Below are 27,932 nucleotides of genomic sequence, written 5' to 3'. Positions count from 1 at the left end.
TTGCCTATATATAATATGTATATTCCAAATTTTCTGACCAGTCTAACATTACATTTTTTAAACGTAACCTTTAATTAACTAGGCAAGTCAGTTAAAGAACAAATTCTTATTTACAATGACGGCCTACCGGGGAACAGTGGGTTAACTGCCTTGACGGCAGACGGTCATTGTAAATAAGATTTAGTTCTTAACTGACTTGCCTAGTTAAAATATAGATTACACTTAAAAACGACAAATGTTTACCTTGTCAGCTCGGGGATTCGATCCAGCAACCTTTCGGTTACCGGCCTAACGCTCTAATCACTAGGCAATACATAGTGAAGTAGAGTAGTCATGCCTATAATTATTTCAAAATATAAACAATGTATTCATATTCACAACTCGGAACTAGTGGTGCTTTCAAGACAACTGTGAACTCGGACAAATACGAGGTCAAATCATGACGTCAGTGATCTTCAGGTCGGACAGTCGGAGCACTAGAAAGAGGCCTAGATTCCCGAGCTGGAATTCCGAGTTGGATGACCGTTCAAAACGATTTCTCAGTCGCAGCTCGTTTTTTCCGGACTTCTCAGTTGTCTTGAACGCTCTGGTGTCGGAAGTCCAAGAACGCGGCATTGGACATCTCCGACCGCGAATTCAGTGCGTTCAACACAACTGTGAACTAGGTGAAAAAACGAGCTCGACTTGAAAAATCGTTTTTAACGGTCATCCAACTCGGAATTACAAGTCGGAAACTCGTGCTTCATCCATTGTATGCCAGCAGGTCAAACGAACGACTAAAATAAACGAGTCACTCTGAAAAACGAATCATGGCTGTCTAGTTAACTGCGTTGATGCATGCAACTTCTGCAGCAGAATGCAGCCCACAACGCGATGACTCAGGCACGTTGTTCTGCCCAGGCGTTGCTGACTTCTGCCAGATCTTACAACACCTGGATAGTTGATGAAAGCAACTTCTGAGCAAGGGAACACAACCAACATCTCGACGGACCTTGACACACATGGCGAGCCAATCAATCAAGTGCACCTGATGTGTTGATTTACCGTTCATTTTTCTGATACGTCGGTGTCACTTTTCTAATCTCAAAGTAATTTCAGATGGCTGGGGACATAGCAGAAGCAATTGTAAGTAACATTTGGCATTCGGTCAATAAATTCTCTAGATAAACAAGCAGCGCTCATAGTAGTCTGATTAATCAGGCTGTAATACACTTAATTGGTATATACAGCCTGAGACGTGTGCAAAATTGTGTAAATGTTCCTTACAAGCCAGAATGTTTAAATTAAATGTAAACTTACTATACAGGTTGTCTGTGCGGTTTGTCCTTCTACTGATTAAAATTTGAGACAAAAATATCCACAGGAAAGTATTGTTGACCAGACTTTTTAGAGAGATGTAGGTATATGGTTAGGTATCAAGGTAAAATTAGTTTTATACTGGATATTTGGTTCATTCCTCAATATCTATTGAACCAAGCATGCCTAGACAATGGACATAGTATATTCTGAATCAAGAGAGGATGGAGAACAATCCACACCAATTTAAAAAAAAATTGAAATCCGAATATCGAATGTAAAATGAGTTCTCAGCCGAACATAACCTAATGCCTACATAGTCTTACATTTAGAGCAGGAGAAGGACAAACCCCACAGACATGTAGAGTACATTTTAAATGTAATTGTTTTCAACATTCTGACTTGTAAGAAACATTGATTTTGGGATTTTCAGGCTGCATATATCAATGAATTGTGTATTACAGCCTGATTAATCGGACTACGGTTGTGGAAACACGTGAAAATGATTTAGATTCATATGAAGCGGAGTTAGCAAGTCACATTTCAGAGTTTCCTAGTTCCGACTACCACATGAATGTGGCCTGAGTTTCCCACTTGGAATTCCGAGTTTGATGACCGTTAAATGATTTTTCCCAGTCTAAGCTCTTTCTTTTAAAAACATTTTCTGGTTGGGGGGGGGGGGGGGTATTGAAAGCTGTCTTGAACACTCAGAAGTTGGTGTTTCTGAGTTCTAAGTTATTTTGAACAAGGCATTTGGCTGCTTGATTGACAACAAGTCAACAAACACACCTTGCAGTGATACTGACATTAATAGAATACAATTTGGTGCTCTGTTCTGCAGTGTTTAAGAGTCACCTTGTGATCAGTAGAATCATTTTCCTTTAGTGCCTCTGTCTCTCCTGTAGAGGTTGTTGGCGCATCTCCGTGTCACAGAATTACGTTCTCTAATGGCTGCCATGGGACAGACCAAGAGTGGGCTGAAGTCCAATCTGCTGGTGAGGGCTGTGAGGGTTATACAGACCCAGTGCAATCCCCACCTGCTCACAGTCGTGCGCCAGCTCTACCAGGAACGCTACTCCGACCAGATAGTTCCTGGCAGCATCCAGGTGAGTCAGACATGGAATTGTCCCCCAATATAGATCAGGAAGTCTGTTTTTCTCTCACCTTGGGAGAAACGGGAATACTGCTGTTTTAGTCTGCCTGTCTCAAAATTGTGTTGCTGGTAGTGTATTGATTTGATATTTTCTGACACTCTCATGCCAACTAGACGACTCCAGGAAGCCACCAGGAGGAGCAGACCATGGCACCGGTGGTGGTGACATCACACAACCCCACACAGCACACAAACAATCTGACACACAACCCCACACAGCACATAAACAGTCTGACGCACGACCCTACACAGCACACAAACAATCTGACACACAACCCTAGATTGTTCCAGATGGTACCCCTTCCCTTCTACCAAACCCTGGGGACAGTCCTACCCCCCAGACAACTGGGTAGGTTGACCTTATCGTTTCCTTAGTAAAACTTGAATATTTATCATTTAATCTTGGGGCTGGATTGAGGTTTGTGATTGTTTGACATGACAGTTTCTCTTCTCCCACTGATGTTGTCTGTGGGAGAATCTAAATTGCATACTCCTCGCCTCATCTCTCCTCGCCTTCGCCAATGGGTTTTGAGAAAGTCAGAGGGAAGGGACGTCTGACTTTTTCACATGCAATGGGTTTTGCAATGGAGGCGAGGAGGATGCAATTGAGATTCTCCCTGTGTGTCCATCCAGTGGGCTCTTTATTTTCCGACATGCAAAACCAGGAGTTCAACCTCATGCTAACGCCAAAGCAAGTGGAGCAGAACAGAAACTGCAAGTCAGCACATTTTCTTACTACACAGGGTGCGTTTGTAAATTCACTCTGGAGTGCAACGGTGAGCTCAGTGCGCTCTGGACATTCGTAAATTCAGAGCTTTGTCAGATTGTCTGTTCATAAATTCAGAGCGTTTTGCTTTCTGAGTGTTCAGAGAGCACACTGGACACTCTGGCCGAGGAGTAGGGTTGATTCGAGCATTCTGACAACGGCACCCAAGCTACCTGACTAAAGTTGGCTTGCTTGCTTGCTTCTTCCAGACAAATGCGAGAACATCTGACTCTGACCATTTTTCTCGCCCTAGCAGAGCTGGTTAGGCTGTTGTCAGGTTATCCAGAGCGTTGGTGACTGTAAATGTGCTGCTGGCCACAATTTAATTACGCTTTTTTGCCAAAGTTTACTGACACGGCAATATTCAAAGAGTATAGAGTGTTCGTAAATTAATCAGTTATCCTGTGCTCTGGCACACTCAGACGAGAGTAGATAGCCAGAGGGAATTTACGAATGCACCCACAGAATTCAAACTCACCATAATATTGTTTATGTTTACAAAACTACTACCAGCACACTCATTCGGAGATCTGTGTATGTATCCACAGGGAGCTGCAACCAGGTGTGCCGAGTGTCCAGGTGGTTCTCAGGTGAGTAGGATGGAGCCTGTAGGAGCCTGCCGGTCGTCACTAGAAAGGACTGGAGTACGACATTCTCTAACCACTAACCAAGAGCTTATGTACCTGCTTATCAGTTCTGATGATGTCGCCACTTCTGGCTGACTGATCTCTGACCTCTTTCAGATTCTGCTTCACAGAGAGTCTTGGGTACGAGGAGGATCAATACCCACCATGCCTGTCCATCAAAGTTAATCAGAAACACATACCCTTACCGGTAAGCACCAAAAGCTGTTAAATGTTAAACTGAGAATGTTGTAGTCTCTTCACCAATCATTCTTCACTGTCCTTCCGATGCGCTGGGACAGGAAATTCACAGACACTGTACACCCATCAACATAACCCCAACAGTTTCTCTCAGCCTCCTCCCCTCATTTTGTTTATGTGTCTGGTGGAAGAGATGTAGCAAAGTAAGTAGTCTTCCTTCTTTACTTTTCATTATTTTAATGATTTTGTTTTCAATTCTGTATTCTATGCATAAGGAGTGTTGTCTTGAATTGCCCTAGGTAAGATCTAGCGTGTGTGTGTTTATGTAGAGGTACTCTGTGGCTGTGTACCTGGTGAAGGTGCTGTCCCCCTCAGACCTCCTCAGTCAACTGAAGAGCCAATCAGTGGAGAGTCTGACATTCTGCAGACAGCGCAGTGAGTATGGCAACACACACAGAAGCGCACACACTATTTTAGCCTTTATTGCACACAAATACAGTGCAAAAAGACCACTGACATATTGTGTATTAGCACCCAGCTTGAGTTGATGCTCTCTGGTATTTGTAGTCCAAGAGAAGCTGCGATTCGACACAGAATGTGAGGTGACCACAACAGGACTACAGGTGTCCCTTATATGTCCGGTAAGAGTTTGCCACTTATCCCTCAGCTGCAAAGGGCAACAATTCCTTCAGCAGACTGAAACAGAAATTGAACTGACTGACAGGAAGTTGATTATGACTGTCCAATCCATTTAATGCATTAAATGTATCAATCTTTTTTGCCCTGATTCACTAATCAATTTATCATCAAGCCTTTGATTAGTGGAATCAGGTGTGTAGTGCTAGGGCAAAAACAAACATGTGCACACCTTTGGGTACCTAGGAACAGAATTACGAAACACTGATCTAATGGTCACGGTTAGGCTTGGGGTTGGATAATCTGATCCTGCAGTACATTGGGTTTAGGGTTGGATCATCTGATCCTGCAGTAGATTGGTTTTGGGGTTGGATCAACTCATTCTGCAGTGGGTTGGATAATCTGATCCTGCAGTAGACTGGTTTTGGGGATGGGTAATCTGATCCTGCAGTAGGTTGGGGTTGGGTAATCTGATCCTGCAGTAGGTTGGGTTTGGGTAATCTGATCCTGCAGTAGGTTGGGGTTGGGTAATCTGATCCTGTAGTAGGTTGGGGTTGGGTAATCTGATCCTGTAGTAGGTTGGGGTTGGGTAATCTGATCCTGCAGTAGGTTGGGGTTGGGTAATCTGATCCTGCAGTAGATTGGGGTTGGATAATATGATCCTGCAGTAGATTGGGGTTGGATAATCTGATCCTGCAGTAGATTGGGGTTGGATAATCTGATCCTGCAGTAGATTGGGGTTGGATAATCTGATCCTGCAGTAGATTGGTGTTGGGGTTGGATAATCTGATCCTGCAGTAGGTTGGGGTTGGGTAATCTGATCCTGCAGTAGGTTGGGGTTGGATAATCTGATCCTGCAGTAGATTGGTGTTGGGGTTGGATAATCTGATCCTGCAGTGGGTTGGTGTTGGGGTTGGATAATCTGATCCTGCAGTAGGTTGGGGTTGGGTAATCTGATCCTGCAGTAGGTTGGGGTTGGATAATCTGATCCTGCAGTAGACTGGGGTTGGGGTTGGATAATCTGATCCTGCAGTAGGTTGGGGTTGGGTAATCTGATCCTGCAGTAGACTGGGGTTGGATAATCTGATCCTGCAGTAGACTGGTGTTGGGGTTGGATAATCTGATCCTGCAGTGGGTTGGTGTTGGGGTTGGATAATCTGATCCTGCAGTAGGTTGGGGTTGGGTAATCTGATCCTGCAGTAGGTTGGAGTTGGGTAATCTGATCCTGCAGTAGACTGGGGTTGGGGTTGGATAATCTGATCCTGCAGTAGACTGGTGTTGGGGTTGGATAATCTGATCCTGCAGTAGACTGGTGTTGGGGTTGGATAATCTGATCCTGCACAAGATTAGTGTTTGGTTTGGGGTTGTTTTATCTGATCGTGCAGTACATCGGTGTTCAGGGTCATCTTCAACCATGAGCCACGTTCTATAGGCAAAAGTTGTGGAACACTGCAGATAGAAGTGTCATGAATAGAGCTGACATGGTTGCTTCTTGTACTGTCAAAGGTGTGTGTTCTACACACCATATTTCTATCTGAACGTTCCACAAAGTTCTGCCCAGGGGTGTATTCATTCCGCCGATTCTGTTGCAAAACGTTTCTTAAACAGAAGCAAATGAAACCTACCTACATTTGTCCAATAGAAACTTTCGTTTTAGTTTTGCAACTGTTTGGTAGAATGAATACACCTCTGTTCTCCTCTGTTTACAAGCTGGGGAAGATGCGTCTGTCAGTGCCCTGCAGGGGGCGTAAGTGCGGCCACCTCCAATGCTTCGACGGGACGCTCTACCTGCAGATGAATGAGAAGAGGCCCACCTGGACCTGCCCAGTGTGTCACAAGCTAGTTCCGTACAGCCAGCTAACTATCGATGGGTAATGGTGTATCATATATTTAAATACCGGCACCCTGCCCTTTGGCATCTCTGTATGACTATCTGGTCTCTATGGTGATTGATGTAATCTGTGGTTTCATTATCATAGCATTATTATTGTATTGACAGAACAAAGTAAACTGTATGTGTCTCTCACTAGCTGTACCCACGGACAGTCAATTATTGGATATGATTAACTAAACTCAATGCAATGCCAATTTTCCATGGGTCCATGGCCCTTGTTGGTTTCCATGTTAAATTAAATGATTTGATGGGCCTACCATGAACCCATGTTACCCACAATTTTTACACCACTCCAGTTTAAATACAAATCCCAGCCCCACCTCTATTCTGCATCTCCCTCCCTTTCATACAAAAAAGTTAAATCTATAGTTGCCTATCCCACAGTCACGGAAAACATGCTTCTTTTGAGCCTAAAATGTAGAAATCTGTCAAATTGTAGGTTGTAAATCCGCCACCAGTTGTGGTACACTGTATTATAATGGCCTGTAGATACTCGTGTGAACGGAGACTTGGCCAAAAGTCGGCATCACCTACATTTATGATAATGAAGTGTGGTGTGATGCTACAGTTGAAGTCAGAAGTTTACATGCACCTTAGTTAAATACATTTAAACTCAGTTTTTCACAATTCCTGACATTTAATCCTAGTAAAAATTCCCTGTCTTAGGTCAGTTAGGATCACCACTTTATTTTCACAATGAGAAATGTCAGAACAATAGTAGAGTGATTTATTTCAGCTTTTATTTCTTTCATCACATTCCCAAGTAGGTCACACATACATACACTCAATTAGTATTTGGTAGAATTGTATTTAAATTGTTTAACTTGGGTCAAACGTTTCGGGTAGCCTTCCACAAGCTTCCCACAATAAGTTGTGAATTTTGGCCCATTCCTCCTGACAGAGCTGGTGAAACTGAGTCAGGTTTGTAGGCCTCCTTGCTCAAGCACTGTTTTTCAGTTCTGGCCACACATTTTCTGTAGGATTGAGATCAGGGCTTTGTGATGGCCACTCCAATACCTTGACTTTGTTGTCCTTAAGCCATTTTGCCACAACTTTGGAAGTATGCTTGGGGTCATTGTAGACCCATTTGGTAGACCCATTTGCGACCAAGCTTTATCTTCCTGACTGATGTCTTAAGATGTTGCTTCAATTTATCCACGTAATTTCCCTTCCTCATGATGTCATCTATTTTGTGAAGTGCACCAGTCCCTCCTGCAACAAAGCACCCCTACAACATAATGTTGCCACCCCCGTGCTTCACGGTTGGGATGGTGTTCTTCGGCTTGCAAGCCTCCCCGTTTTTCCTCCAGACCTTATGATGGTCATTTTGGCCAAACAGTTCTATTTTTGTTTCATAAGACGAGAGGACATTTCTCCAAAAAGTACAGTCTTTGTCCCCATTGATTTGCACTTTTCGCACCAAAGTACGCTTATTTATAGGAGACGGAATGCGTCTCTTTCCTGAGCGGTATGGCGGCTGCGTGGTCCCATGGTGTTTATACTTGCGTACTATTGTTTGTACTGATGAACGTGGTACCTTCAGGCGTTTGGACATTTATCCCAAGGATGAACCAGACTTGTGGTGGTCTACAATTTTATTTGAGGTCTTGGCAGATTTTCTTTAGATTTACCATGATGTCAAGCAAAGAGGCAGTGAGTTTGAAGGTAGGCCTTGAAATACATCTACAGGTGCACCTCCAATTTACTCAAATTATGTCAATTATCCTATCAGAGGCTTCTAAAGTCATTACATTATTTTTTTTTAATTTTCCAAGCTGTTTAAAGGCACAATGAACTTAGTGTACAGTCGTGGCCAAAAGTTTTGAGAATGACACAAATATTGCATTTCACAGTCTGCTGCCTCAGTTTGCATGATGGCAATTTGCATATACTCCAGAGTGTTATGAAGAATGATCAGATGAATTGCAATTCATTGCAAATTAACTGAATCTCCAAAAAACATTTCCACTGCATTTCAGCCCTGCCAGAAAAGGACCAGCTGATATCATGTCAGTGATTCTCTCATTAACACAGGTGTGAGTGTTGACAAGGCTGGAGATCACTCTGTCATGCTGATTGAGTTTGAATAAGACTGTAAGCTTCAAAAGGAGGGTGGTGCTTGGAATCATTGTTCTTCCTGTCATCCATGGTTACCTGCAAGGTAACACGTGCCGTCATAATTGCTTTGCACAAAAAGGGCTTCACATGCAAGGATATTGCTGCCAGTAAGATTGCACCTAAATCCACCATTTATCGGATCGTCAAGAACTTCAAGGAGAGCGGTTCAATTGTTGTGAAGAAGGCTTCAGGGAGCCCAAGAAAGTCCAGCAAGCGCCAGGACCGCCTCCTAAAGTTGATTCGGCTGCGGGATCGGGGCACCACCAGTACAGAGCTTGCTCAGGAATGGCAGCAGGCAGGTGAGTGCATCTGCACGCACAGTGAGGCAAAGACTTTTGGAGGATGGCCTGGTGTCAAGAAGGGCAGCGAAGAAGCCACGTCGCTCCAGGAAACACATCGGGGACAGACTGATATTCTGCAAAAGGTACAGGGATTGGACTGCTGAGGACTGGGGTAAAGTCATTTTCTCTGATGAATCCACTTTCCGATTGTTTGGGGCATCCGGAAAAAAGCTTGTCCGGACAAGACGAGGTGAGCGCTACCATCAGTCCTGTGTCATGCCAACAGTAAAGCATCCTGAGACCATTCATGTGTGGGGTTGCTTCTCAGCCAAGGGAGTGGGCTCATTCACAATTTTACCTAAGAACACAGCCATGAATAAAGATTGGTACCAACACATCCTCCGAGAGCTTCTTCTCCCAACCATCCAGGAACAGTTTGGTGACAAACAATGCCTTTTCCAGCATGATGGAGCACCTTGCCATAAGGCAAAAGTGATAACTAAGTATCTCTGGAAACAAAACATAGATTATTTGGGTCCATGGCCAGGAAACTCCACAGACCTTAATCCCATTGAGAACTTGTGGTCAATCCTCAAGAGCCGGGTGGACAAACAAAACCCCACAAATTCTGACAAACTCCAAACATTGATTATGCAGGAATGGGCTGGCATCAGTCAGGATGTGGCCCAGAAGTTAATTGACAGCATGCCAGGGCAGATTGCAGAGGTCTTGAAAAAGAATGGTCAACACTGCAAATATTGACTCTTTGCATCAACTTCATGTAATTGTCAATAAAAGCCTTTGACACTTATGAAATGCTTGTAATTATACTTCAGTATTCCATAGTAACATCTGACAAAAATATCTAAAGACACTGAATTTGTGTCATTCTCAACTGTATATGCAGGCTACTGACGGTGATCCTGGCGTTGGAGGGCTTTCAGGACAATACAGAGGTAGAATACCTGGCTGACGGCTCTTGGAGATTTGTTATAGATGGCGTGAGCAGGACAACACATCCATCGGCACCATTGGAGAAGATGGGTGAGACTATGAACAGATCACAGATTCAGAGTTGAGATAATATGTCTCAACTCGGTTTCGCATCAATCAGTCACCGATGTCAAAGGGACACTTAGGAGGAAATTTGAGTTAGCGATTGGATCTCAATTCAGAATACGGGCGTGGGTTAGCGGTGCTTTCACCCTCATCTCTCTCCAACAGAGGCCTGTAGTGTGACTGCAACCACCAGAGCCGTGTCAAAGGAAGTCGTCACTGTGGACCTTACTCAGGAGTCATCCGAGGACGAGGCTGATGAGGTCACAAAGGTGCGCCATAACGATGACCTCTCCGACAGGAACGGGTTTCATGAAGTTGCTCAAGGTTCTGTATGGTCATCAATGGTAAATCCATCACAGAGATTAACAGTACAACACATGTCGGCGCAGAGGTAAAATGTGTGTTTGTTTACAGTTAACCTGGACACAGACCTTTCAAAATAAATAGCCTAAGAGGCAATGGTTACTGAGCAGTTCCAAGAGTCTAGAAACGTAACTCACAATTATTGAGCACGGTTACATGCACCCAATACTACGATTATTGTGGATAGCTAGATTTAATATAATAGTTTGTTTTAAAACGTTTAGGCCTACATGCTTTGCAAGAACGATTTCCCTAATAATCCTGTGTAGATTGACACATCTGAAATCGGGTAACCACAGTAACTATGTTTTTTTGTGAAGCCCGAGTTCGGACATACAGTATAAAGTGTGTATGTGAAAACTATTTCCAAGATGGAAAATATTAAGTTTTTCCGAACTCACTTCACTCCGCATTATAGAGGAAGGGTTGCGCTACTGGTGCTGGCACATGCACAAATCAGATGCATTGCTGGAATGTCAATGAATTTGTTTACAAGTCCTAATAATTCTGAAGATTGCTCTGAACAGCAGGTGTTTTATTGGTGTAAGCTTGCTTCAATTTTGACCTGAAGCCATTTTTAAGATGAGCAGAGTAATGTTTCTACATTGCCTACTGTCATAATCTAATTATTGTGCATGTAAATGTACTCATGTTAATATGTATTTAATGCTTTTTTGTAATACCAATTTCTAATAAAATTATTTTCACCCTCCTAAAACATGTTTTGAGTCAAGTTCAAGATATTGTGGAGGAGTATAATAAGAATACAATTGGTAGATGGATAGGAGTTCTCAAACTTTAATGGAAAGGACCCCCTGGGCGAGCTGCCAATATGGGGTGGCAGGGTAGCCTAGTGGTTAGAGCTAGTAACCACAAGGTTGCAAGTTCAAATCCCCGAGCTGACAAGGTACAAATCTGTTGTTCTGCCCCTGAACAGGCAGTTAACCCACTGTTCCTAGGCCGTCATTGAAAATAAGAATGTGTTCTTAACTGACTTGCCTAGTTAAATAAAGGTAAAAAAAAAAAATATATATATATATATAATATAAAAAAATATGCTAGGCAATGACTACCAGTGCTGTAGGCTTGTGAGACGGGCAAAGGCTATATTTGCATATTGATGGCAAAATATGACTGTTACCGTGGGTGCATAGGAAAGACAAATAGTAATAAAAATGTTACCCCAACATGTGTAGGTATATTAAAATCAATATTTAATTTAGTGTAAAATGAATGGGTAAACGTCTGGAGAACCCCTGGCCTAGGTTGATAAATATTTCAGGATACATAATGGAATTCTGTTGAAATTTGGAGACTTTACCACGGTGGCTTTACACAGGCAGTACAATTCAGATATTTTTTTCTCCACTAACTCGATTTGCGGTGGCAAAAAAATAGAGATTCCTGCGCATGTGCGAGATTTCTTTTTACGTAGCTCAGTGCTCCTCAGACGCTTTGATCAGCACTGAATGACTGTCGGCTGCATTCCAAACACGTAAAAGAGACCCTGAAATTAAGTAGACAACGGGATTATGGCCTATGATGAGTTGACACTTACAGGGCAAAGGAAGAAATAATTCATTTTAAATGGACCGCCCTTGCCCAGAAATGTCACTCATTCGTCCCATGGTTGTTTTCAGTTATCATGGAACCACCGGTAGCTGTGTGCTTTATATGCGCTACAGTCAATTATGATTTCATATCTTGGCTAGAAGACAACTCATCCGCAGACATCGAATGCTATCCATCTGACAATATCAGGTACATCGAAAATTTGTGTGTATGTGCTAGCTAACGTTTCCAAAAGCTAACGAAACAAGTTTATGATACGCGTTTGCCTTCGTGCATTAGTAGCACATTTTCTAACTTATTTACATCTGTTTTTATTTACACTTGTATGTTGACTTCTCCATATTGATGTTGATTTAAAGTTTTGGCTGACTTTTCTTAGCAGATGTACAATCCTCACAAATTGAATTATGGGGCGTTTCAGGCCCCGGAGTGAACTCAGCAAACTCAGCAGGAGGGCTGAGGGTCTTACGTTGCCAACTTCCCAACTTCACAAGGGCATAAGGCGAGGGTAAGTGGAGGAGGGTGTGTCTTTGACGTGTTTGAAACGCAGCCCTGGTGCAGCCTACACACTTCATGTTGTACAAGAAGGACATGGTCGAGATGTTCTCAGTACTCAGTAGGCCATTAACCATAAACGCGATTTCAAATGATTTTTTTATTTTTTTCAGGAGGGGAGTCAAGCAACATGCAACCATTTCAGCTACTGGTTGTACCCAAAATACATGGAGAAAAAAATCTGACCAATGGGAAACGGATCAATCCACTCCACCCGGAACCATCAAGCGTAGAGGTCCTTGTACATTTTGGCCAATTGTTTTCTGAATAAAAATTTAAATTGCTTATTTTTTTACCCTTTGTTTGCAAATAAACAAAAAAACGACTTGATATTTAGATTTTCACGAGTGGGTGGGTTAAATGTGGAACACTTGTCATTGGCCAAATGCACAGCCAAAACGTCCTATCCCTTTAAAATAGGAGTTCAACCTTAACTATATTGTGTTAATATACTAAGAAATGTAGAAATACCACTTTCTATTTTAGATTTAAAGGGGCAACCTGCAGTAGAAGCGCCCACCCTGCAACAAAGCTGTTTTGGTAACCAGCTGAAGGATGGAGAAATGTACCCACTCAAATTCCTAGACAAAGCTATAGATGCCATGACTCAACAAAATTATAGTTCTCACCATGTTTTGAGGCTATACAGTGTTTACAATTACATTGTTTACAAACCAAGGAGTAAAACAAGCTTATATTTTGGGCTCTGATGAGACGGTTCAACTAAGCTCATGAGGCATGTATAAGTTATGGGAGCCATACTGGTGAACATAAGCAACCAAAATCAGTTAAATGGGTTCTCCAGCTCAAAATGCATTTCAGCCAATTTAACATCTTTGATTTACTTGCATGTGACAGAACGCTAAATTGTAGCTTGTCCTATCAGATAGCATGGGGCTAAAGCGTACCATTTTATCTTCAACAGGTTGCACTGATTTAGAGTTGGTCGGATGTTTACAGAAACTCTTCAATGACTCCAACCTAAGTGTTTCAACCACTCCACACATTTCTTGTTAACAAACTATAGTTTTGGCAAGTCTGTTAGGACATCGACTTTGTACATGACACAAGTAATTTTTCCAACAATTGTTTACAGATGATTATTTCTCTCAGAAGTCTACATACACTAAGTTGACTGTGCCTTTAAACAGCTTGGAAAATTCCAGAAAATTATGGCTTTAGAAGGACATTGTGAAGATGCTGGAGGAAACGGGTACAAAAGTGTCTATATCCACAGTAAAACGAGTCCTATATCAACATAACCTGAAAGGCCGCTCAGCATGGAAGAAGCCACTGCTCCAAAACCGCCATAAAAAAGTCAGACTACGGTTTGCAACTGCACATGGGGACAAAGATGGTACTTTTTGGAGAAATGTCCTCTGGTCTGATGAAACAAAAATAAAACTGCTTGGCCATAATGACCATCGTTATGTTTGGAGGAAAAAGGGGGAGGCTTGCCAGCTGAAGAATACCATCCCAACTGTAAATTACGAGGGTGGCAACATGTTGTAGGGGTGCTTTGCTGCAGGAGGGACTGGTGCACTTCACAAAATAGATGGCATCATGTGGCAGGGAAATTATGTGGATATATTAAAGCAACATCTGAAGACATCAGTCAGGAAGTTAAAGCTTGGTCACAAATGGGTCTTCCAAATGGACAATGACCCCAAGCATACTTCTAAAGTTGTGTCAAAATGGCTTAAGGACAACAAAGTCAAGGTATTGGAGTGGCCATCACAAAGTCCTGACCTTAATCATATAGAACATTTGTGGGAAGAACTGAAAAAGCGTGTGTGAGCAAGGAGGCCTACAAACCTGACTCAATTACACTAGCTCTTTCAGGAAGAATGGACCAAATTCACCCAATTTATTGTGGGAAGCTTATGGAAGGCTACCTGAAATGTTTGACCCAAGTTAAACAATTTAAAGGCAATGCTACCAAATACTAATTGAGTGTATGTCAACTTCTGACCCACTGGGAATGTGACGAAAGAAATAAAAGCTGAAATAAATAATTCTCTCTACTATTATTCTGACATTTCACATTCTTAAAATAAGGTGGTGATGTTGTTTTAGACACATACACTACCGTTCAAAAGTTTCATCATATCAAATGTTATTAGTCACATGCGCCGATTACCTTACAGTGAAATGCATACTTACAAGCCCATAACCAACAATGCAGTTGGGGAAAAAAATATGGATAAGAATAAGAGAAACAAGTAATTAAAGCGCAGCAGTAAAATAACAATAGCGAGACTATATACTATATGACTAGATGTTCAGGAGTCTTATAGCTTGGGGGTAGAAGCTGTTGAAAGGCCTCTTGGACCTAGACTTGGCGCTCCGGTACCGCTTGCCGTGCGGTAGCAGAGAGAACAGTCTATGACTAGGGTGGCTGGAGTCTTTGACCATTTTTAGGGCCTTCCTCTGACACCGCCTGGTATAGAGGTCCTGGATGGCAGGAAGCTTGGCCCCAGTAATGTACTGGGCCGTTCGCACTACCCTCTGTAGTGCCTTGCGGTCGGAGGCCGAGCAGTAGTAGTAGTATATCCCTCCCGTCCGACTAATTGAAGAACTTCGACCAGTTTGAGATGAGCAATCGCAGTTCTGATGTCCAGAAGCTCTTTTTGGTCATAAGAGACGGTAACAGCAACATTATGTACAAAACAAGTTACGAACAACGTGAAAAAAATGGCAAAATAGCATGTTTGGTTAAGAGCCGATAATACGGCAGTCCTCCCCTCATGCGCCATCGTTCTAATGAAAGACAAGGTCATATCATTCCTGTGAGAGTTCGGTCCATTCCAAAAAACAGTATTTGTCTTCCTGAGCGTGAGCAATATTCCAAATGGCTATCTGGGAATGTCCATTGTCATTCTCGGCGATATACCAGAACACTGCTGCAAACTATCACTCCCCAACTCGAGTGAGAATGGAGACCCGAACATGGGAATATCTTTTAAGGAAGAGAGGAGACTGGTGGGTCCCGACGTGTTCCCGATACAAGAGGATCAACAGCATTATGGCGACCACATTTGGATTTGGGAAGGAGTCGGAGGGATGTCTCGACGGATGGTACCTCAGCAATGAGAAATACACGTAAACTAGAGGTAAATATCCTGTAACTTGTTTGTTATCCAGGCATAGAGGTCTGGGTTCTAAAGGCACAGCTAGTGGTTTATAGCCTAATCCCATGTTTAATTGATCCAAATTGTCCCTTCACCACAGCGGGAGTGGGTGTGTGATAATGCATGAAAGGTTCCATTCTCCACCTTGATCTTCTTCCTAGGAGTTCTGGTCGGATCGTTCATTAGTAGTCAGGTCTCTGACAGGTAAATCCATTCACGTTTGGATCAGATTATGCCTTCTCTTAACTCTGTGTGGATAGTCTCTCTGCAAAGACGGGTTGCTGTGAGGTCTGTGAGAGGTTTATTGCAAGCAGGAACAGTCATCTAGGCTTTTTTATATGTAGGTTAATAGGAAGGATAATCTGATATCACGATATGCCCTGCTCCTATCGATATCAAATTATCAATATTGATGCCCACCACTAAAAGTTAGAGTAGATTCCCAAAGCCTAAACACAGAAATGTTGTTTTGTTCATATATATTCACTAGAATGGGAATCCCTATTCAAGTCGATGAACGTCTTCTGATTCTATTTCTATGCTTGTGTTTATTATCTGTGTGTCCTGCAGGTTTGGGAGGAAGCCAGTGTTTTTCAGTACAATGGCTGTTCAGACAATCGTTGCACTAATCCAGTCTACCTCAGTCAGCAGGCCCACGTACTGTGTGCTTAACTGTCTGAGGGGCTTGGGCCTGACATTCAATTGCATTTCATCACTAGTATTGGGTGAGAGAAGTGTTGTATGTGGCACAAAGCCAGGGTACTGGCATACATCCCATTTACATTCATCATATTCCTACCCAACCTCTGAATGTTCCACTTATAAACTATGGGCTACATAAGAGTACATTGTCTGCCAATAAATGTTGTGTGAATAGTATTTGTGCCAACAATTATTGTGTTATTAAATAGGCTACACAGGAGAGGGGTAAAGAAGTCCGAGTATCAAACACAGGAAGTTAATATACCCCAAACAGTCTTCTCTGATCCTGAAAGCTTTGTGGTGGTGAATCTTGTGGCAAGAAGTAATATAATAATAATAATAGCTAAAGGCTATAAGGTCACAAACTTTTTTCCTGGTCAGGAGAAACTAACTTCAGGTTAGGTTCCCCTAACATATGGCGTTGCACAATATTTGCAGCCTGTAAACTGCATCTCTTTAGTTATTTGTTATTTTACGTAGTCTTCACCAAATACACAAATTCCTGCTATGTAAATGGATGTATTAAGGACACTTCCTGTCCCCAGCTGAATGTGGAGGCCAGTGACTTCCTGAAGGACCTGCAATTAAAGCTAAAAAATGTAATGGACAACCGTAGTGTTTGTGTGTGGAATCATTTAATTTAAACACAGTGTTTTCAGGGTTGTATTCATTAGAACAACCAACGGAAAATGTTTTGGAACTCCCTCTTTGAATCAGTTTTCTTCTGCTTGGTGCCTAATGAATACAACCCAGAGTTGTGGGTTTTGATGATTGTCTGTGTGTCTGTCTGTGTACAGTGCCTTCGGAAATTATTCAGACCCCTTAACTTTTTCCACATTTTGTTACGTTACAGCCTTATTCTAAAATGTATTAAATAAATAAAAATCCTCAACAATCTACACACAATACCCCATAATGACAAAGCAAAAACAGGGTTTTAGAAATGTTTGCTAATGTATTACAAATTAAAAAACAGATACCTTATTTACATAAGTAATGAGACCCTTTGCTATGAGACACGAAATGTAACATTGTTTAGCATTGTCTTGGCTGTGTACTTAGGGTCGTTGTCCTGTTGGAAGGTGAACCTTCAACCCAGTCTGAGGTCCTGAGTGCTCTGGAGCAGGTTTTCATCAAGGTCCTCTCTGTACTTTGCTACGTTCATTTTGCCTGGATCCAGACTAGTCTCCCCGTCCCTGCTGCTGAAAAACCTCCCCACAGCATGATGCTACCACCACCATGCTTCACAGTAGGGATTGTGACAGGCTTCCTTCTTTTTATTTAATCCATTTTAGAATAAGGCTGTAACGTAAAACAAAATGTGGAAAAAGTCAACTGTTCTGAATACTTTCCGAAGGGCACTGTACATTTTATAAGAATCAAATCCTACAGTGGTCAAACCGTGGGGCCGAAACATTCATATACTTATAATGTAGTCTATTATATGGGGCTGTTGGGATTCTTATCAGAATGCACTCTAATTCCACACAGTAAGCCAGGAGAGTGAAACGGGTAAAAAGGTTATACTTGTCCAGGCAAGAAATTAAGTATGACTGTCATGGCAACACCTTGAACAAATGGCACAGGACAAAACAGGTTGGATGCAGTCTGTTGATTTGCGGTTCTGCAAAGAATGCCCAAGTAAATCAGTTAGTTGTCAGCCTATCAGTAGGGTGACCCTACTCTGGTAGCACCTCCTACTAGCTTGTCTCTGCAATTTTATGCTATTTATGTGTGATACATAACTGCAGAAAAAATTGGCATGTTTTCATTCAATATGATAAGTATTCTAATCATTTGTTTGCTTTAGCCTTCATTAATATGCACATTTGTATCTTTTTAAACTAAGGTCCATTTTCTACTGTTACCTAAACTGTACACTGCCACGAGAGGTAAATAAAAGCCTGCTTGTGTGACTGACTAAATTACTCTTCTGCCTCCCCCAACTTTTCCACCAGCCCTTGGTCTTGATGGAAAAGATCTCATTTAGATTTCATGGGAGAGTTCCCTGGTGAAACTCCATCCTAATAATTGCCTTTAAAAGCAGTTTATATAGCAAACGTTTACATCCTTAGGACTATGATGCCACCAAAGATGTATTTAAACCCTGGATGACTGATGCTATGTATTGGTGATTGAGAGGCTTTGAAGTCACTGGTCGGACATATTGGCACTCCCCAGTAGGAGCAGTCCTGGTTAAACAGTACAAATATGGCCTACAAAGATCGATCAAGATGGCAGGACAAAGTGGAGGAGCAATTCAGCAGGTCAGACACAAGGCTTAAGTGGCAGGTGCTTCTAACAACCACTGATTACAAAAAGAAAGCCAGTCATGTCATGGACACCAACGTCTCCCACGGTTTGAGCATAATGACTCTGACGAGGAGAGCCCCCGAGGACAACAAGGGCTAAGGACTAACATTCTCCACGGAGGATGTGTGCAAGTCATGCAAGCATGTTAACTCTCGCAAGGCTGCAGGCCCCAACAGCATCCCTAACCACGCCCTCAGAGCATGTGCAAACCAGCTATCTGTTGTGTTTTCAGAAATGTGCAATCTCTCTCTACCTCAGGCCATTATTTCCATCTGCTTCAAGATGTCCACTATCATCCCTGTGCCCAAGAAGGGGAAAGTAACTGAGCTGAATGACTACTGACCCTTAGCACTCATCATAAAGTGCTTCAAGAGGCTAGTCAAAGATCGATAACATCCCCTCCTCGGGACACTCAACCCTCTCCATTTCGCCTACCCCTCGACAGATCCACAGACGACGCAATTGCACTGCACATTCCCCTTACCAACCTGGACAAAAGGAATGCATATGTGAGGATACTGTTAATTGACTACAGCTTAGCCTTTGATACCATAGTGCCCTCTAAGCTCACAGCCCTGGAACTGAACTCCTCCATATGCAACTGGGTCCTGGACTTCCTGACGGGCCATCCCCAGTTGGTGAAAGTTGTTAACATTACCTCCCCAACACTGATTCTCAACACGGGGCCCCACAAGGATACTTCTTCAGTCCCCTCCTGTACTCCCTGTATACCCACGACTGCGTTGCCTCACACAGTTCCAACTCCATTATCAAGTACCAACAACAACAAGATGGCCTACAGAGAGGAGGTAGGCACTCTGATGGCATGGTGCCAGGTAAACAACCTCTCCCTCAAAGTCAGCAAAACAAAGGAGCCGATTGTGGACTTCAGGGGGCACCAGGCTGGGCCCCATCCTCGTCAACGGGGCCGCCGTGGAGATGGTAAAAAATATCAAGTTCCTTGGTATTCAGAGGAGCTGAAATGGTCAAAACACACGGACATTGTGGTGAAGAAGGCAGAACAGCAACTCTTCAACCTCAGGAGGCTGAATAAATTAGTTTAACCATAGAAATGTGGCTTGTCCCTGAAGGGTCCTCACTGCTCTCTCAACGAACATTTACCCTGCACTCACCCTCCAATGGACATTTATAATTGTTACAGTTGTAAATATGTATATATTATTATTATTATTATTGTTGTTTCATTCACTTCCCTTTTTGACCTACACTGTTAGAGCTCAGAGCTTAAGAATTTCACTGTACCGTTCAACTACATCTGCGTCCCTGTTCATGTGACTAAAACTCATCAAATCATAGGAATTAATGTTATTCTACAGTATTTCAATTAAATGTTTCAAGGACAAAATGATATGCATTTAAGTATTTTTGTTGTTGTAGTGGGGACAGTAACATTAGTAATCTCAAAATTATACTTTAAGGAAATATGCTTTATATTTTTTGTGTGTATTTGTATGTTTATCTCGAATAATTTAAACGTATGCATTAAGATGTCTAATCGAATAAATGTGGCAAAAACGAATGTAGACATTAATACAAAATATTTTTTTACAACGGTGGGGGAGTGCCAAGATGAAGGCACGGTAGCTTCAGCACAGCGCCCCCTATCAGTTTTCTATATAAATCTTTGCATACCACCAGGTGTAAAGGTGTGCCATAACGTCGGCAAAGACACATTTTCTCGCGAGACTTTTTTTGTCTTCCTGGACCAAATAGCATCTGATAGTACCGCGAAGAGGGCCAAACTTAGCCGCTACCCCCACTCTTATCCTGGGACGTTGTGTGCAGTCTATGGTTATCTCTATCTCAGGACACGAATAACTTGTTGGCCCCAACGGTCCGCTCCTTTTGAAGTTTCTGCCAGGCCTAGACGATAGTGGAGCAACAAGCAAGGACAGTGGGATTGTTAGCTTGAATGGCTAGCACGGATACCTAGCTAAAGCATTAACGTCATTATTGGTATGGAATGTGGTGATGGCTGTGGTCCAACCTTTGCTTGTGTAACTAGCTATCTACAGTTAGCTGTGTTGATTCATTCTTTACCCCAACTTGAAGGTAAAGTGATTAATTTAACATACGTGTCTTACTAGCTAGCTAATTATTTGTTTCCATAATGTTAGCTTGCTAGTCAGTTTATTGCTAACGTTAGCTATTGCCTCTTGTGACTGACTATAGCTAACTAGTCATAGCTAACATATCCAGCCATCTACCGTTAGTTAGCTAGTCTGGTCTAAAATACCTAGTTAACCAGACACCTCATTGTCACCCCTGTTGATTCGATAGATACACAGGCTAGTTTGAGAGCTAATTGGCTAGGCAGCCCTGGGGCATTTTGGATCTGCCAACAACATTCAGTCACTCTTCTGGCGACACAGCAAGTTGAGGTCAAGAGACTCAACGCTGGTATCTAGCAAGTTATTCTCTAAAACGAAACATGGCCCCCAAAAAAAGACCAGTGCGCCTTAACATCACTCCCACTGCTGGTGAGGGAGGATTGTCCACCTCCACAACCATCGCAGCTGCCTCTGAGTAAGTGTAACTCCTTAGCCAGTTGGCTACTGTTAAACTCAAATTCAAGTCAACCTCTACTTTCATATGAGAATTCACCTCCAATTCTCCCTACTCCTTTGCTCTCAGTGCTAACTTGGAAGCCCTACAGAAGAAGTTGGAGGAGTTGGATCTGGATGAGCAGCAGAAGAAGCGCCTGGAGAATTTCCTTACCCAGAAGGCCAAGGTGGGCGAACTGAAAGACGATGACTTCCACCGCATTTGTGAGTTGGGTGTCGGCAACGGAGGCGTGGTCAACAAGGTGTGCCACAAACCCTCAGGCCTCGTCATGGCCAGAAAGGTAAGTGGTGTGAAATCTGTTGCCAGTCTGAAAGCAACCCCCAGACCCTTTTCTTAGATCAGGAAGGATCAGGTGGGTGTGAGCTGATTGATGGGATATTTGCCTGAGGGTACTTTCTAATGGTTTATATGTCACCATATTGATCAAACTTGTCTGATCATTTCAGATGGGATGCAGTTAGGGGTTGATTTCAGACTAGACACAAGGTAAAAACAAATCTGTTGATGTGCCTTTTGAGCAAGGCTTTTAACCCTAATTTGCCCCATGGGGGGTAAAAAGGATCAATTGTACATTTTTTAAAAATGGATTGTATTGCCTATGATGTGATCCAGTAATAACAATTGTTCACAAGAAAAGACTAGGCACATATTACTGTAATGGTAGTAAAACTATTAAGGTGGCCATTTTGAACCAGCAAAACCAGCGTACTTATGGCCATTAGTGATGAGACAGACATATTGATTTTTGGTGTGTGTGTATTGCATTCATCCTCCCTCAGCTGATCCATCTGGAGATCAAGCCAGCCATCAGGAACCAGATCATCAGAGAGCTACAGGTCCTGCTTTTGTTATTTAATTTAGCATTATCAATATCATGTTTAAACCAAATCAATTCTTAAACGAGAGTATTCCTTGTGTTTAAACCCACCTCTCTCGGTCTCCCTCAGTTGCTACATGAGTGTAATTCTCCCTACATCGTTAGTTTCTACGGGTCCTTCTACAGCGATGGAGAGATCAGCATCTGCATGGAACACATGGTAAAGGGTGGGGGTGAGAGAGGGTGTCTTTCAAGAGCAAGTTCAATCATTTTGGGGAGTAGGGTTGAGATAGTAAAGTTGTAATGCAGGTAGACTCAGACCTTGTCATACTGTGAAGTGTTTATGTCAGGTGGTTGTGATTGAGTGGCTCTCCTCTCTCCCTGCAGGATGGGGGCTCTCTGGACCAGGTGCTGAAGGAGGCCAGGAGGATCCCTGAGGAGATCCTGGGGAAAGTCAGCATCGCTGTGAGTATCATAAAACTAGGGGTGTTTTTATTTAACTAGGGGTGTGCCAAGTAGTTGGACAAAATGAGTATCGTAACGGATATGGGCAATATTTTTGATGCCATTATGATCAGAGTATTGTTTTGTAATTATCCGTGATGGGTGTTAATTTTCAGGTGACAGCATCTTTCTCATGTCATTCAGTTGTGCAAGGTTCTACATGGTCTAAGTAATTCAACTGGCTAGTTTGCATGTATGTAAAGAGAAGGGTGGACTTTACTTTAAACTTGCTGCTCTGATTGGATAGTGTATTTATCCATCTACTCGCTTCATAATTTCACCCGATCAGTTTTCCTCGCATGTTTTCAGTCCGATCATTTCTATTGTTGCTGCCTGTTACTATGATAAATCACATGGTGAGGACGTTGTTTATCAATGTGCGTAATATCTAACAAGCGGAGCGAGGGTAGGTGAGAAAATATGAAATGCTGATCCTCATTCTGACTGAATGACAGCTAACTAGGCTGCCCGCTGCAAATTGAGGAAACAGACACACCCCTCTGTGCGCTGCTCCTAAACTGCAGCTTTTTTTTGCAGTTAGAATGTGCAGGGAGGTATTTTGCCAACATCTATTTAAGCAAATTAAAACACTTTTCGATCATGAGTATCATCCGATCCAACTGGCAACTACGAATACGAATATGGCCATGTCGGCACACCCCTACAACACACCATAGCTAGCTACATATGAAGATAGTAATGCATGTCTATTGTTTCCCAAAGGATAGATATAGTGTTTGACAATTCCAAGTGTGCTCTTGAAACTGGGCAAAAACGGCAACATTTTCACATCATCTTCACAGGTTCTAAGAGGGTTAGCGTATCTACGAGAGAAACACCAGATCATGCACAGAGGTACACATTGATGCTATGCATTTGAATTTACGTACAGTGTATAGGTAGATGCATTTCTTCTGTGCCTGTGTGTTTTTAGCAATATGCCTGCCGAGTCTAATGTACCCTCCTGTCCCCCAGACGTAAAGCCCTCTAATATCCTGGTCAACTCTCGTGGGGAGATCAAGCTCTGTGACTTCGGGGTGAGCGGCCAGCTGATAGACTCCATGGCCAACTCCTTCGTGGGAACACGTTCCTACATGTCGGTGCGTACCCCTGATTCTGTTTGTTTGTGTGAGAGAGTGAGTGTGTGTGTGTGTGTGTGTGTGTGTGTGTAAGCCATCTATCTCTGTGTCTCTAACCAACAGCCGGAGAGATTGCAGGGCACCCACTACTCTGTCCAGTCTGATGTGTGGAGCATGGGGCTGTCTCTGGTGGAGCTGTCTATCGGCCGGTATCCCATCCCCCCTCCTGACGCCAAGGAGCTGGAGGCCATCTTTGGCCGACCCATCATGGACGGGACCGAGGGAGAAATGCACAGCAGCACCTCTCCCCGACCCAGACCCCCCGGGGGCAGACCTGCCAGCGGTCAGAACACACACACACCCACAGCCTCTTTCGCAGATGGAGATCATTTACATATTTGTACTGATGATCTCAATAATGTTTTACTGTTAATCAGGCCACGGTCCTGCGATGGCCATCTTTGAGCTGCTGGACTACATCGTCAACGAGGTGAACACTGCTGAGGATTCCCCCCCCCCCCCATGGCCATAGATAGATAGAAGAATGCAAATGATTGTCATGGAACGGAAGCTAGAATAGAACATGACCAAACTACTGTTATATCCATGGCATGGTGTATAGATGGGCTCGTTATTGATCATGATCATGATTTTTGTTACAGCCTCCCCCCAAGCTGCCTCATGGAGTATTCACATCTGATTTCCAGGACTTTGTGACCAGATGGTGAGTTCCCTTCAGTATGAATGATTTATGAATACAATGCCTCGGTTTAATAATTAGATCAAATCCAACTTTATTTGCCACATGCGCTGAATACAACAAGTGTAGACTTTACCGTGAAATGCTTATTAACAAGCCCTTAACCAACCGTGCAGTTCAAGAAGATCTCACTATCTCAGATTTTTTTTTTTTATGAAATTACTGGGACTTTCTTGTGCTTCCTCAGTCTCATCAAGAACCCAGCAGACCGGGCGGACCTGAAGATGCTGATGGTGAGTGTTGGCCTTTGGACTGAAGAGCACTGGGAGGGACTGACAGAAAAGCGAGCCATATTGGATTCCAGTCCCTTGCTGTTGGCTGCTTAGCTAATGGTTATAATAACTAAAGAGATAGACATGATCGATATGTCACAGTACATGATTAGCTGAATCACAGATGTATCTTTGTACTGAGCCATGTGTCTCTTGTGTTTGTTTCAGAACCACACTTTTATCAAGCGCTCGGAGGTAGAGGAGATGGACTTCGCTGGCTGGCTCTGTAAAACCATGGGGCTGAACCAACCCAGCACTCCCACACGCACTGCAGACTAAGCACACACTCAAACAGACATGCAGCGGCCTGAACACATACAGACTAATGGGCACACATAGACATGCAGCATATATAGATAGATATATATCTATCTCTCTCTCACACACACACACACACACTTTTCTTGTCAGCCACCTCTCCTCCTTCAGGTTATCCAAGTATGAACTGGCCCTAAAGCCTCCATTCAGTCACTCTTCTCTAACCATTAGTGCTGAGCGATTAACAAACATTTCGTAAAAAAATGTTTTTGTTATTAAACAACTAATTGACGCTGTTTTTTTTTTATTTATTTTTTTTTGCCCAAATCACTGTTTCTCACGAGAAATCAAGTCAAGAACTACAGTATGTGGGATGCTGGGCTGAAAGGAGTTGTAGTTTTCATTAAGAAAATATTAAATCTAGTTCAACGCAGAAACGTGCTAATTAACTACAATGACTTTAATCCGTTGCGTCTGTTTTTTCTGTCTCGGACAGAGACGTATCAGGGAGGAAGTGGCGAAGCGAGAGGCGTCACTCGCCAAAATATGTCCAAAATAAGCCCAATGCGTTTCTTTGGGCTTATTTCGGACCTAAGCTTGTCGCCTGCCTTCACGCCTTTGGGATGATTCCTGTTATTCGGACGGTGACATGAGCATCTCAACATTAAATACAGATCTCTGTACAGATACACTTTCATGCCTGCTACGTTATGTACACACTGGCTGCATCATGAGAGAGGAATGTACACAACACAATGACGAGAGGGACAGACGCTGTTAGTTATCTACTTTGAAGAACTAGTCAAATGTTTTCAGCAGACAGCTCTCCAGTATAGGCAACATAGGCAGGCTAAATAGGATGACTAAAACCAGTAGAGTATAGGGAGCACATAGATAACATTAGATGACCTGGCGGACTGCTACTGCCAGAGCAGAGATGATTACTATTATTTTTCATTCCTTAAAGTCAAGTAATTGCATAAAAACTAAGTAATATACACAACTAGAATGTTTTATTTTATTGGAATTTACCCTTTCTATTGATGTCTACCCAATGTGGACCTGACAGACAATGAAATATTTTCAAGGTTTTGGCAATTGAATGTTCACTATTTTAGGCTTTGGAATTTCTATTAAAAAACCCTCTAAAATCATTGTGCATCCTTATTTCAGCGTGCATTCAATTTTTTCAAACATCAAAATGAATAACTGAACCGACCTCAAAGCACTAATCGCTCAGCACTACTAACCATGTCAGAAACAAACCCTCAGTTACAACTGTAATCAGGATTGCTTCACTGGTTGGGTTGGGCCAACCCCTCATTGTCAGATTCAGCTATCATACTGTAACATAAGCCTGCATCCCCATCCCCTTGTTGTCTGGATGTTGTACTCTACAGTATCAACGGGATGTCATCGAGGAGCTTCATTCTCCAGGAAGTGCAGACAATTTATAAAGTGAAAGATTGCTCTGGTCAGAAGCTTAATGTACACATGCTTCCTAGCTGAGCTCTGTGTGAGTTAACAGTCTTCACAGGTCACCATGTTGACACCAAATGTTTGGGTTTTGACATGGCTATCTACCTGCTGCAACTTCCCCTAAACTCTCTTCTTGTTTTGAGTTGCTTTAACATTGGAAGCCTTTTGAGCAGAGAGGTTATGCAGAAATATGCCCCCCCCCCCCCAAGTCAGGAAATCCGGAAAGTTGAGCAAGACCTATTTCAGTTTCCTGAGTATGAACAACATCTACATTTCATCTGTTTCAAGAAGATATTCTTTGGTGTTTCTTATTTATTTAGCTTTTCAATTGCGATTCACTCGGTGGGAACAGTAACCTCAACGTCAGTCACTGCAGGAACAGTAACCTCAACATCATTGCCCACAGCTACAGTGTGACATTGGTCATTTTGCCAGGCAATTGGTATTATAACAATCATGATTAGGAGTTGATGTACATCACAGGAGGTTGGTGGTAATGGCTGGAGTGGAGTAGTATCAAACACATGGATTCCACATTTACTCTGTTCCAGCCCTTATTATGAGCCGTCTCCACTGATGTAGATGTATATATCTTTACATATGAGTATGTCTACACATGTCTTGGTGTATGTGGATTCAGATATGTAAAGCATATATGCATACATTAGTTTATTTTCTTTTGGCAGATGGTTATGAGTGTAGTGTTTGTGTCCATGATGATACTGAAATACTGCACTAATCATTCAACTTCGGGTGTCTTTCGACCAGGGTAGCGTTTAAGATCAACAATGCTGCTCTGAGGTCCAGACCACAAGTCTAAAGTAGTTTAGTTTCCTTCATCTGCACCGTTCTGAAAGCCAGGATCGGTGAAAACACAATAGAGAATATCTGCTGCCCATGTTTTGCTTTCACCTGTCCAATTATTTTACATCAGTGAAGTTCAAGGCAAGGAAAGGAGACTAGAAAAGGATGCCACTTAAATTACAGAGATGCAACCCTATTGTCTGTGAAAGAGGAAGCCATTTAGACTATTGAGATGCAGCCCTAGTGTCTGTGTCCTGGCCAGATTCCCTCCATCCCTTTGTCTATAGGAGAGATTCATGGCTGACCTGTGTTGGGGAATGAACACACTTTAACCAGAGTAAATTCTATCTTTATATCATAATATACAGTACCAGTTGAAATGTTGGACACATCTAGTCATTCAAGGGTTTTTCTTTATCTTTGCTATTTTCTACATTGTATAATAATTAAGACAACACAATATGGAATTATGTGGTAACGAAAAAAGTGTTAAACTAATCAAAATATTTTATATTTGAGATTCTTCAAAGTAGCCACCCTTTGCCTTGACTGCTTTGCACGCTCTTGGCATTCTCTCAACCAGCTTCGGGAAGAATGCTTTTCCAACAGTCTTGAAGGAGTTCCCACATATGCTGAGCACTTATTGACTGCATTACCTTCACTCTGCGGTCCAACTCATCCCAAACCATCTCAACTGGGTTGTGGTCAGG

At 42.6% G+C, this 27,932-nt stretch overlaps 2 protein-coding genes across 2 annotated transcripts; both read left to right on the top strand.

The window, feature by feature from the left end:
• Positions 1-1,017: 1,017 nt before the first annotated feature.
• On the top strand, positions 1,018-10,422 carry LOC139387455 (protein inhibitor of activated STAT, 4b). Its single transcript, XM_071133639.1, has 12 exons — positions 1,018-1,125; positions 2,202-2,402; positions 2,564-2,798; positions 3,083-3,167; positions 3,764-3,805; positions 3,959-4,049; positions 4,141-4,242; positions 4,369-4,474; positions 4,607-4,680; positions 6,386-6,546; positions 9,876-10,012; positions 10,193-10,422. Exons 1-12 carry the CDS (start codon positions 1,099-1,101, stop codon positions 10,420-10,422), a joined length of 1,491 nt encoding a protein of 496 aa, XP_070989740.1. The 5' UTR covers positions 1,018-1,098.
• A 9,942-nt stretch (positions 10,423-20,364) lies between these two features.
• Positions 20,365-26,093, top strand: LOC139386632 (mitogen-activated protein kinase kinase 2b). Its single transcript, XM_071132374.1, has 12 exons — positions 20,365-21,210; positions 21,319-21,529; positions 22,029-22,085; positions 22,197-22,286; positions 22,454-22,531; positions 23,374-23,425; positions 23,546-23,670; positions 23,773-23,992; positions 24,087-24,139; positions 24,312-24,373; positions 24,597-24,642; positions 24,850-26,093. Exons 1-12 carry the CDS (start codon positions 21,116-21,118, stop codon positions 24,958-24,960), a joined length of 1,200 nt encoding a protein of 399 aa, XP_070988475.1. The 5' UTR covers positions 20,365-21,115; the 3' UTR covers positions 24,961-26,093.
• Positions 26,094-27,932: the final 1,839 nt, after the last annotated feature.

The sequence above is a fragment of the Oncorhynchus clarkii genome, chromosome 28 (assembly GCF_045791955.1).
Source record: "Oncorhynchus clarkii lewisi isolate Uvic-CL-2024 chromosome 28, UVic_Ocla_1.0, whole genome shotgun sequence".
NCBI classification, from domain to species: Eukaryota; Metazoa; Chordata; class Actinopteri; order Salmoniformes; family Salmonidae; genus Oncorhynchus; species Oncorhynchus clarkii.
This window is presented reverse-complemented; position numbering and strand designations above follow the sequence as displayed.